Source organism: Mytilus californianus, unplaced genomic scaffold (genome assembly GCF_021869535.1).
Source record: "Mytilus californianus isolate M0D057914Y unplaced genomic scaffold, xbMytCali1.0.p SCAF_4, whole genome shotgun sequence".
Lineage (NCBI taxonomy): Eukaryota > Metazoa > Mollusca > Bivalvia > Mytilida > Mytilidae > Mytilus > Mytilus californianus.
In genome coordinates, this window is record NW_026262690.1 from 5365700 (window position 1) to 5378934 (window position 13235).

Below are 13235 nucleotides of genomic sequence, written 5' to 3' on the forward strand. Positions count from 1 at the left end.
CCATTACCTGAAGGATAGGATCATCTTCCACATGCTAAAGTGAAGATTAAAGTAACCCAAAATCAGCATAAAATAATTCACAAAGAGTAAGATCACAGACACCGTGAAATACAAAGTGACAAAACATAAGTGTCATCTGTCAAATAATGAAAGAATACTGTTTATGAAATAATAATCAATATAAAATGAATATATTCTTTTAACCTCTATAGAATATAAATATGGCCTATATGAAAGAATAAAAAATATTCAGGAGCATCAGATTTTGTAAATAAAAAACCAGCTGTACTGGGGTGTGTAAATTTTTACAGTCATTTATAGTATGTTTTTTTAGGAGAAAACATATACTCACAGTAGATAAAGGCTAATATATATATGTAAATGAATGTTTAATTGTCAGATAATTTCCTATATGAGCAAAACACTGAGAGCAATTTATACAAGGGTATTGTGTTTTTATGCTTTTATAGGTAAAGCCAAAGAAGTAAAAATCAGTTCAGTTCAAATATGGCCACTTTTACAATATTCTGTCAGATAACATTTAATGATGATGGTAAACAGTAGGTGACAATAAGTGAAAAATCAGTAAAAAATAACCTTAAAATAACAAAGTATTCATTTGAATTTCAAACCTTGAATATTTATTTATTTGTACTAGTTCAGTGGCAAAACCGATAACATGAGAATAATAGTAAATTCACTCTTCTTATGATAAAGAAATTATTTGTTAAACTATGATAAAGAAATTATTTGTTAAACTGTGTTATTAGAAAATATACATGCAAATACATGATGTTTTATTTCATTATTTATCGATGTACCGGTAATGGCATTAGAAGCTTGTAAGACTGCTGCATATTGATAAAAAAAATCATGTACATACAAATTCTAAAGATCTTTCAGGTTACTAATTTTCGGAGTGTTCCACATTAAAAGATTTTAACTATTTTTTTATACAATTTTAAGCAAAGGTCTGCTCAATTCTGTACATATATTTGCGGTCTTCTCGATTTATTCACATTTAATGTTTACATAAGGATAAGGTATGTTTGAATTTGCTCAGTAACGTAATTTCAAAAGAGTTAATCTTTGCTGCATATAAATCGATTCCTTGTGAATTTTTTCCCTGAACTTCTCTGATCTAGTTGCATACATATACAGAATAATTGATTGGCATATTTCAGAGAGGAATACAGCCAGTAGAAAAATAAATTCAAGTGGGTACTCAAGAAATTTATTCGCATAGCAACCTTTTAAACCAATTTAACACAAAGCTTCTATAGCCTACTGTACTTGTCTTTTGTTATTTTTAGAGAAAAATGATAACATTATACAGAAATTTTAATTTTATTTCAATTCATTTTTTTATTGTTACTATTTACCAGAACTTGTTTTGTAAATTTATAATTAATAATGTCCTTGTCAAAAAGGAACAAACATTAAAAAGATCAATTTTTCAGTGTTTACAGGGGAGGTAATATTTTGACACTAGATTTCCAACTGTACATTTTTTTCAGAATTATCAGTAACATTTCATAAAAAGCATTGCTGATTCATAATTTATCAAGAAATGAATCTAATACATTTTTCATGGTTAAACTATCCTTAGTTTTATAAATTCAGAAAAAGTCAAGTTCATTGCTTCTAAATTAAACAACCAGGTTAATTACGCCGATCTAAAATTAGTTTTAAATAATAAAAGTAAAAGCTTCAACTTTTCCTTACTAAAGCTGAAATTTCATTTTGATGTTTCATAATGCATTTACCAGATGCATAAATGGAGTGTCGCAAAATACAAACTTGGTGCATTATACAATATATGCTGAAGCAAAGAATCTCTTTTCTCAACAGAGCCATATCCGGTTTCTGTATACAGAACTCAGTCATCAAATGCCATTGAAATAACAAATTATCAATACAACCACCACTTATCTTTTATTGAAATGTAAATTGTTAGAATGAAAAAACAATTTTCAAATAAGATCCGAACCAAATTGCAATTATCACATGTATAAAAACAGTCTTTTAATTTCGGAATTATTCAATTTCATTCACTTTAGTATCTTTTATCACTGTATCTATCTATGCCTTAAGATTTTTTTCTGACTCTAAACTTGGATTCAGCCTGTAAACAAGTATATATTTCTCTGCTTCAACATATTTTAATTAAAACGGTGAGGTAAATTAAATTAAAAGAACAACAATTAAAGTATCAATAAACTCACCCCTTTCATTTTCAATTCTATATGCTATTTAATATATTATATGGAATATACTGACATTATTACTTATGTATTTATTGTCTAATTTTGCTTGATCAGTTGAGATATAAAATAAACCCTGTCCGTTTCACATACACTAGTTCCTTGATTTTTAGATGATTCTATTTTCAAGTTTATTTTGAAGATGACGTAATTTGCTTGGATGCTAGATGATTTATGTCTGCTGAAAATGAATCAAACTACTGTATTTTGGATTACAATTTTTTAACAAATATCCTTGCACTGATAATAAGGGACATAATTCAAGACAGCCAAAAGTCTGTCTCACTCACTTTTCATCTATGTTCATAACTACGGAATTGTGAAGGTCGGTTGTTCTCTCTTGGCACTCCTCTACCAATAAAAACTGACTGCCACAAAATAGCACAATAGTGCTGAAAGTGGCGTTAAACACCAGTCATCCAATACTGACTCATGTATATGTTTAGTTAGAACTTTTTTAAATCTCTTTAAAAACACTCCTACTACAACTTACTGAATGCGACAAACTCAATTATTTAATCTGACTTTTGGAAACTGCTTTCAGAAAAGTTTTTTTCTAAATAGGGCCTCTAGTCTAGTTAGGGTCATCAAACATACTTCTGATGGACAACTCGGGAACTAATTCCTCACCACCCTACATTGGGTCCTCTTAAACAACTGCATAACTGCAGAGGGAAATCTAAAGTTGGTGCTTATTTATAGTTATGGCAGCCATTTTGTTTGATTAGCAACATAATGCCTTATTACTGTATTTAATAGTACATGTATATATAAAACACATAGCTTTATAAAGAGAGAATTGTTTAAAGATTTTTACATATTGGTTCATGAAATATACCTTTTCATAGTTTACTAGTAAAAAATTTACAATTCATCCTATTGACGAAATAACTTGACAATATCAAAACATAATCAAATAAAAATTAACATTTCTAACTATAAGTCCTAGCTATATATATAGTATGATTTGTTCATTTGAATAAAAAAAATACCTGTATATCTTGGTAGGCTTCTGTCATGGTGTTGATAAAAAGTGGAGTATCTAGGTATTCCATTACTTCCTAAATACAAAACACATATTACTGAATAGGTGATACATATCAAAGTATAACAATATGGTATATTCAAAATATAAAATCAACAAAGAAATAACGAAAACAAAGACATTTTTTAGTTTTTCAGTTGTTGTGATAAATATATAATTGTCTAACAAAACACTGATGCCATTTCAACCATTTTTTTGGCTAATATATAGATATTTCAGGTGAAAATAAAAACATGCTCAGAAACTGCTATGGATGGAAAAGTGTGTTTCATGGATTTTTTTTTTAGATATTGCTATCCATTTAAACAAGGATAAATTACTTTCCTTAAAAACTTGTACAAATGTTTTACAAATTATCCTAAGAGAGTATATATAGGAAGATGTGGTATGAGTGCCAATGAGACAACTCTCCATCCAAGTATAGGCCAGCTTTCATTATCACAGGCAGATTTTTGGAGTTTTGCTTACTGTTTTTTTTATAATGGAGCTCTCTATCATAGGAAGAGCATTGATGAGTTACAGTGGTCTTATAAAAACAGGAAACTATTCATTCATAAAAAGGTTGTGCATTACTAAAGTTTGTATCAATAGGTTTTGAAAACGTAAACATTTTGATCTAATGACGAAAGGAACTAAATAATTAAAACATAATATTATTAATCAATGATTGATTTTTTAAGTTTAAAATAATATGTTTGTAACATATAATACTATGTTAGAGAATATGTCACATTAGAAATTCATAGCAATCCAAATTATTTTAAAAGTAAGTTATAATATAACTTTCATAAAAATAATGAGAACTTTGAAAAGTGTTTGTAGTTAGGACAAAATATAATAAGGTGTTGATAAGTGATGAATATCTTAAAGCATAACATTATTGGAATCTAGATCAATGTTAGATAAATTGTTATATATAAGTTCACCTAGCAGCTGTCTTACTATAGGAGAAACATTGTAAAGCGAGATATAACAAGTTCTGCAGTTAGGGTATTTGATACAGCCCAGAGAATTACAAGCCATTGGAAAGTAGTAGTTTCTAACACGGAGCTAAAAGATGAATATACTTATTTCTTGTAAAAAAGCCAATATATTTCAAATTATCTACCATTCTACATGCAACATATTAGTAATGACATATGTATTTTATACAATTTTTTGTTAGTTATTTTTAGGACTAAGAGATCCCAAATTGAACTGTTCATTCAAAATCGTCAAGAATAAATAATGTAGTAGATCAATTTTAAAACTAACCCCCTAAGCTAGCTCGCATGATAAAAAAAATTTGCTAACCCCCTAAGCTAGCTCACATGATAAATAACTTGCTTATCCCCTAAGACATATTCACTAACCAAGGGTTACAATCCAACCTGCTCCTCTTCACCCATAGCAGATTAAGGCAGTATTTGTGTATACAGCATAGTGCCATCTAGAAACATATAGAAGTCACACCCACTCTGACTACATCATAATTGACCAATGACAGCACTTGCACTCTTTATTTCGGAGGTGTAAGATTGTTGATTCAGAACTTCAAAAGTGTCACTCAATGTCATCCTATATTTTGGGGTAAAGACGTGTTGCACGTGGCAATTGTTTTTTTTTAATACATTTTCTACATTTACACATGATCATCTTAAAGGCATTTTTGATTGGATGTAGCTAGTTACAACTATGACCAATGGAAAACATTACCTCCTGGATCCCAAATTCTTACTTAATCTGTCAAGGGTGAAGAGGAGTGGGTTGGATCGTAACCCTTGGCTAGCAAAGATGCCCGTAAGCTAGCTCACGTGATAAATATCTTGCTAATCCCCATGGCTAGCTCACATGATAAATAACTTGCTAATCCCCTAAGCTAGCTCAAATGATAAATAATTTAATATACAGTTATTAATCATTGGAAATCATACCACATCATCTTATTTTTATATAAAATTCTGTATTAGATACATAGCAATTCTTTATTCTTGCCTTCACCCCTCTGGTGCCTTCCAGAATTATACTCAAACGGTTCACAAAATGTAATATGAACATGTATGGGATTGATAAATCTCAGTCAAAAGGATAAAGCTTTTGTTCCCTTTACAAAACTATCAAGCAAAAGTAAAGATAAGCAGTGCAATAGATAACGTGAGTGATATAATTGAACATTCCTGGTATTCTGAAAGAGTGCTTGCAGCTTGCCATGTATGTTAATACAGATATCATTTCTTAATTACTACATGTATCTAATTTCAAAAGCCATCGATTAATCTTATAGTGGACTATATTGCTTAAAGAAATGACCACAGTTGAAGGAGTCACTCTCTATAGAATTTCTGAGAGAGATATAACAAGAACAGTAAGTAATCATCAATTGTTTTTAAATTGTAATGAAAACCCCACAAGAAAGGACTTTTTTTATATGAAATGTAGTGAAAAATGTAAGTCACCAACACATATATGGACATTTAATTTGTTTAAACAGAAAGTTTGAAAAAAAAATTCAAGTCTCATCACATTAAATGTAGTAACATCTCAAATAAATAAATTTATTCTGAAAAAAGCTGCAAATACTCTTCAGAGATGTTAATGTTAACAGGAAGTAGTAGAAGGGGAGTTAACTTACCTTTTTGGACCTAACTTTTATTTGACCATGCTATACAACAATTGACAAAACTTACAATACACATCAACATAACTCAAACATTCTACTTTAAAAAACAGTAACAGAAACAATACTTAAAAAAACCAAACATGAATAACAATTTTTTTGCAACAGATCAATGCTGTGTTTTTAGAAGAAAAAAATTAAATAAAACATGCAACAACTATGTGACATTGAAGTGGAATTTAATACACATAAAATAGATTTTGGAAAATACAATACATTAAGTTTTACAACAACGATACTAAAAGAGTTAACAAACCGCTGATCCTCGTTTCAGAAACTAGAAAATTATACATGTAAATTTTGATATATTATGTCTAAATTTTACATTATCCAATGAAGGACAGCACAAATGTTTTCTCATTGAATAATCCCTACGAACAAATATGATTCCCCCAACAAAAAAAAACATATATATTTAATATAAGGCTATTTGTACAAATTTGGAAACCATTGAAATTTCCTACATTTTACAATGGTTGATTTTTATATAGGCCAATAAAATACAAAAATCTTATGGCCATTCTAAAATATTTTAAACTTTGGCCTAAAATAAAGATTGTTAAATAGTTAGCTTAGAGAATGTGCACAAATCCAGTGTAAGAGTGTACAATCATGTGCTGAATGATTTTATCCTGACACTCATATTTTACCATAGCTGTTGTTTCTCTCAATTTCCTCCAAGAATAATCAATGTCATTCACATTCACCTAATAATATTGTAAACCAATCATCATGTGCTCTTAAACATCACTCTGACAAACAAATTTGACCCATTTTCAGGAACAAAATGATTAACCCTAGCCTAGCCACAGTGTAAATCAACAAAAATACACCAACCCTAGCCTAGCCACAGTGTAAATCAACAAAAATAAACAACCCTAGCCTAGCCACGGTGTAAATCAACAAAAGTAAACAACCCTAGCCTAGCTACGGTGTAAATCAACAAAAATAAACAACTTTAGCCTAACCACAGTGTAAATCAACAATCATTTGTGCACTTTGGTAAATATTTTTTACCCAAGATGTAGTCTCTCGTATCTTTCTCCAGAGAAATTCATCACCTCCTTCCTAATAATACATCATTCTCAAACAATGATTTGTTTACAATAAAAACATGTTTGTTTTGAGCTGTTTATACCATAATGGAAAGATGATGTTGCTTTATATTAAACATTATTTGATATAGGAAGGACATCGCATAAAACTCTAAACATTTATATTTTTTTGAACATTCTCATTCATGAAATGCTTCGTAAGAAATTAGAACGCCAAAAAGTAAGAGAAAATGAAAAAAAACAACACTTTAGAACCATTCCAAGTGAACCATAAGACAAGCATCGGAGGAGTACTTTTTCTTTTATTTAAAATAACCGTAAAATCAGAATTTATTGCTACCATAGAAATAACAAAAATGCAAGACCAATTAATAGAAATTTAGAGAGGTAACCAACACAAAACTCAAGTTTTAATGCTTGAAATACCATCCATTTAGCATTATTCACCCATGATAAAGACATCACAAAACTTTAGGAACTTACAGTACTTTTTTGTTACAGCAACATTTTAATCAGTCATTTTCAGTTTAAATAATATTGAGAAAACATTTAATTCAAAGATTTACCTTAGACAAAGTAGCAATTTGTACACCTTGGGCAGGAGAATTCTCTTCATCTGAGTCTTTAGGATTCTCCTCTGTCAAAGATCTCACCAGAGTAGCTATTGATTTCTTTAAAACATATATCTGGAAGAATAAAACAGGTGGATATTCAGTTGAAATTAAACAATAGAAATCCAAATCACAATAACACAAGGTAAAAAAAACAACCAAAATGTATGAAAGCCAGATGCTGCCAATTTCACATTGTCAACAATACAAAGGGCAAAAAGCAAAATCACAAAAGTGAAAAAGAAAGCGTGAAATCTTTAAGGTGAACATGAGAAATCAAATTCATTTCTTGATTTGGTATTTTTGCTCTCACGTATTCGTGATTTCGCTTTTATTATGTTTGAAAATACAAAGGTGACAATGATAAAACACCTCATTGGCTGCATCAAACTTCCATAAGAATAGCATATTATAATTATTTACATCTATTTCTAAGGTCATTAAAGGTTTTTGCAGCCTTAAAATTTAAGATTTATCTTTAGCTTCCCTTTTCTTGATTAGAAAAAAACTGTTAAAGGGCAGACCATTCATGCAAAGAAGAAATTTGCCTAAAAAAATTTCAGAACTTTGATCTGACAGCAGAAATTTGATACTAAATAGGTTGGCATTGATTCATATTCAAAAAATTCTAATGTGGATACTTTTCATTATTTACACCTGACATTTGTCAAGGTGAAACTAAGTGACATTTATATCTGGGCAAATGTACTGTGTGTCATCTTTATGTCTTCCTAATTTTCATATAAATCACCATTATATATATACATATCTTAATCTTTTTATATGTGGCTATGATTAACTATTACCTCTTTCTTTCCACAACCTTTGAACTGTCCAACACGAAGAATGTGGTTGATATAATCACAAATCTTATGGTCAAATATCACAGCCTGATTCTGTTGATTCCCCTGAAAAATAAAACAAAAAATTACTGGAAATTCTTTTTTCTCAATATAGATACAAGGGCTATGGCGGCTACAGGACCTCTTTAAAGATTTATGAGACATATTCTAACAATAACATGCTTTCATAAAACATATTTTGTTATGGTGTACATATTATTCTTTAAATTTAATCAACACTAAAACATACAACCCACAATTAATAATAAATGGGGAATGTGTCCATGGGACAGAGATGATGCCCCCGCTTGCATACAACATTAAAGAGGGACATAACTGAAGAACGGTAAAAATGATGCTACCTTAATTCAAACTTGATCTGTGTATTGTGGTAATAAACATTGTGTATAAGATCCATAATGTTTAGTTGAGGCAAAGTAAAGTTAGAGAACGGAAACAAAAAATTCAGCAATTGTTCCATTTGTAAAGCGGCATAATTCTAGAATGGTAAAAGTGACGCCACCAAAATTCAAACTTGAAATGTGTTTTGTAGTAATAAGCATTGTGTATAAGTTTCATAACATTTGGTAGGGGCAAACTTAAGTTAGAGAACAGAAACGAAATATTCAACAATTTTTCCATTTGTAAAGGGACATAACTCTAGAATGGTAAAAGTGATGCCACCAAAATTCAAACATGATCTGTGTTTTGTGGTAATAAGCATTGTTTATAAGTTTCATAACATTTGGTTGAGGCAAACTAAAGTGAGAGAACGGAAACCAATTTCGGGACATACAGACGGAAAAGAGTAAAACTTAATGCCCCTCTGCTATGGCAGTGGCATAAAAAGTAACAAGTATTTTTAGATATCAGGAAGGTGGTTTTATTCAGATAGATAATTTACACACAGTTTGATAAAAATACTATCTCAGGACCCCTGGGTAACAAATACATCATGTAAGCATTTATTTTTGTAGTAGAGTTATTCTTACTAAAACAGTTCATTAAAATCATTTTGCGAAAGTAAATTTCTGAAATTCTGTGTGCAAACAGCTTGAGAAAAATGAAGAAAAAAAATTGCACCCCCTCCCCAAATAATATGGAAAAAGCACTGTTTGGATTGAAATCTGAAAACCAGAACATGAAAATAATATAACAATGAAATATTATATGCTGATTTAAGTTTTTACTTACTGAAGTAAATTCCACTAAAGTATCAAACAACTGGACCACCAGAGGGAGTGATTTGTCATTGATGTTAGAGTACACAATCTGTAGAAACTTTGTTGTCTCTGCCACAAGGTTTACTGACTTTATATTGTCTGGTTGTTCTCTTAAATAGTTCTGCAAGAAGCAATGCAAAGTTTTTAGAATAGAACAGTCTTTGCAAATATAATATTCCATAACCATTTAAACACAAGAGTGCACACGCTGAAATGTCTCCCCTGCTTTACTGACCATTGATTTTATGTTGAAAGTCTTAAAGATAAAGGTTTTACTAAAAGCATTCCAGAAACATAACATTTTTAAAAACCTACGACAATGAGGTCAATGTCAGATAAATTGTGTCAGACAGACATATAGCTTGCTGTTCGGTGTGAGCCAATGCTCAGTGTTGAAGGCCGTACCTTGACCTATAATGGTTTACTTTTATAAATTGTAACTTGGATGGAGAGTTGTCTCATTGGCACTCATACCACATCTTCCTATATCTATATACACGTTACAATTTTTTATACACCATCACAAACACTTAACATTGACCAATGAACCATGAAAATGAGGTCAAGGTCGATTGAAACCTGCCAGACTGACATGTACCCATTACAATCATTCCATACACCAAATATAGTTGACCTACTGCTTATAGTATTTGAGAAACGGACCTAATCTCTTAACTTTAACCTTGATCACTGATCCATGAAATGAGGTCAAGGTCATGTGAACCCTGTCTGACGGACATGTAAACATATTGTTATCCTATTGCTTATAATAAGTGAGAAATTCACATGACAAAAAAACTCAAATTTTTTTTCAAGCAGTCGCTGAACCATGAAAATGAGGTCAAGGACAATGGACGGAATTGACGGAAACTTCGTAACATAAGGTATCTTCATACAAGATATGAAGCATCCAGGTCTTCTACCTTCTGAAATATAAAGCTTTATACAAATAAATTACGCCGCAGCCGCCACTGGATAGTAATACCTTGGTCTCGCATATTCGTCGCAGGCGAGACAAAAACAATAATATCAAAGATATAAGACATTAAATTTTGTTTCTCTAGTTTTTGTCAATGTTATATTGGAAAATATGGTTATAATAAGGAACATAATTTTATACTCCATGTACGTTTCTGTGGTAATATTAAGGATAATTGTACCATGTTAAGGAACACAATACTCCACATAAATGTCTGCAATGCTATTTGTATTGGTCATGCTTGAGTCTAACTTGACATATAATTCCAAGTTCTTCAAATTTTTTAGATAGCATTGGTATTCTATATCTCAGGAGACTATTCTTAAGGGGGAGATTTCAAAGTGAAAAAAAATACAGGAGGCTGCCATTAATTTATATCTGATGTCTTGAAATCCATTGAGTCATCCCATAAATTTCACACTAACCTTTACAATAAGAAAAAAATGATTAATCTAACCCATAATCTGTATTCTTTAGGTTTACATAGTATTGTCAAAATAATTACCTGTAAATCACTATGCTGATTATCACACATCAAACCCAAAATTCTCAGAACTAATTCTATATACCCATCATCTCTAAAATCAAACTCTGACGACATCTCCATAGCATGCTGCATCAGCTCCTGTAATTCTTCCTCATCTATGTTCTACACAACAAAAATAAGTATTGTATGTATTTAATCCAAACTTATTACAGTCAACCATTAATCTATGTTCTACACAACAAAAATAAGTATACATACATGTAATTATATATAATAACTCAGTTAAATTGTCTCTGCATCTTTATTTCTATATATCTACCTCAAAGTTTATGAGTACCTAATTCAATATACGGTGCCATCTTTATTGCTTTTATATGAAAATGTTAAATGTTTATTTGTATGTCCCCATTAATATCTTCCCTTTTTTAATTCGATATACTACCAAGTTTGTTACCTCTATTTGGACATCTGGTATATCTGTAGCAGGAGCTACTTGATTGACTGTACTACCAAGTTTTTTCCCTGCTTGTCCATTCAGTGCAGGTTTTGAAGGTTTCAAAAGACGACTGCTTCCGAAATTCTGTTTCTTTCCCATACTGTTTTTTGATCCACCTATTCCTAACCTTGAAGCTGGTCTCTACAAACATTATTTTAGAAACATTTGATAAAATTGAAAAATGCATAGCATAAATCATTAAGGAACAGGAGCATTTGAACATTTACAACACATATTTTTATTATTTAAATCGACTTCAATCTTAATTGACGAGGATTGTCATTTTTCCTACTGAAGGTTGTTCAGTTTTCCTCGGGATATCCTTCCTCCACAAACAAAAACTTACCACCAGGAAATAGCCTATAGTCCTGAAAGTGGCGTTGAACACCAACCAATCAATCAATCAATAAATCAATAATTTAACAGACTAACCATATTATCTTCCATATTAAGTGAGTAAAGAACCTTCCTTTCTTTCTATACATTTCAAAGAACCAATACATGTGAAACTATTCAAACTTTATAATACAAAGGTTTCTAATACCAATCCAAAACCATAACATATGAAGCAGGCCATTTAGGTTATAATAATCTTTGATCAAATTTTAATCAAGTAACATACAAAATCCAAAAATTTACTGAAAGTGTTTCATAGTTATATTCCTTTAATATAAAAAATTCAAATAAAAGTAGGTAAAAAAGAAAGACTGTAATACCTACCAAGAAACCTGATGTTCTAAGATTAGCCATGGATTTCTTTGCCATTGATAACATAGAACCAATTTTGTTAGCCTTCATAATTTCCTGCAAAGAAATATTGTCATGTTGTTTTAACCGATTAAGATATTAGAAATTTTCTATTTGAATTAAATGTATAACATACTTTCAAATATGCTATGTAAAAAAGATGCAAATAAAAAAATGAAATAAATAAATGATCTTTCAAGTTTCATGTATGTTATATAATCAACAATCTTCTTACTAAGATATGTGCTTTTAAAAAGTTGTAACTTCTAGTTTCAAGTATTATTCTTCCTATCTGACTTTTATAAATCAAAACAAAATTAGGCTTATTTTATTTAATCTTTGAAGTAAAAAAGATTTAAAACAAAAAAAGCTAAAAAACTGATCATATATTCTAACAAAATGTAGAAATAACAGTATGAATAAAACCTGAAAATTAACAGAACCATGTGCATTTCTAATGGGCTACAAGGATATGATTAAGAATTACTTATCCCACCCATTTCAAAAAAACAAAGAAAAGAAATGAAAACCACATGCATCTACAAATTACCATGATCAACAAAATTTTCAAATTAGACCACTAAATTAAAAACAAGAGGCTCTCAAGAGCCTGAATCGCTCACCTGTAATTCTTTGCTTAAATCTTTCATCGATGATTATTTTTGCTTTTCAATATATATTAATGAATGGCTTAAATCTTCCATTGAAATGTTCTTTGTATCTGTCATATTTTCTTCAAAATCAAAGAAATGCATTTTACTCCTATGTTTCATTTTAGCCATCGTGGCTATTTTTCTTGACGTACAAGAAAATAAAATACAAAATTTATA

At 30.2% G+C, this 13235-nt stretch overlaps 1 protein-coding gene across 15 annotated transcripts in view; it reads right to left on the bottom strand.

Moving 5' to 3' along the window:
• The window catches only part of LOC127737328 (inositol 1,4,5-trisphosphate receptor type 3-like), a 178312-nt gene that overhangs the window by 25255 nt on the left and 139822 nt on the right, over positions 1-13235 (bottom strand). For 5 of the 15 annotated variants that reach the window (XM_052247929.1, XM_052247920.1, XM_052247925.1 and 2 more), the window contains 10 exons: positions 12379-12462; positions 11617-11799; positions 11181-11324; positions 9668-9817; positions 8438-8539; positions 7587-7706; positions 6983-7033; positions 3257-3325; positions 2226-2249; positions 8-34 (listed from right to left, as the gene is read on the bottom strand). In XM_052247929.1, coding sequence (XP_052103889.1) covers positions 8-34; positions 2226-2249; positions 3257-3325; positions 6983-7033; positions 7587-7706; positions 8438-8539; positions 9668-9817; positions 11181-11324; positions 11617-11799; positions 12379-12462 — 954 coding nt within the window. Of the gene's footprint in view, positions 1-7; positions 35-2225; positions 2250-3256; positions 3326-5920; positions 5951-6221; positions 6243-6982; positions 7034-7586; positions 7707-8437; positions 8540-9667; positions 9818-11180; positions 11325-11616; positions 11800-12378; positions 12463-13235 lie in introns of all 15 variants that reach the window. The other 10 variants (XM_052247921.1, XM_052247924.1, XM_052247927.1 and 7 more) reach the window with 10 other exon arrangements.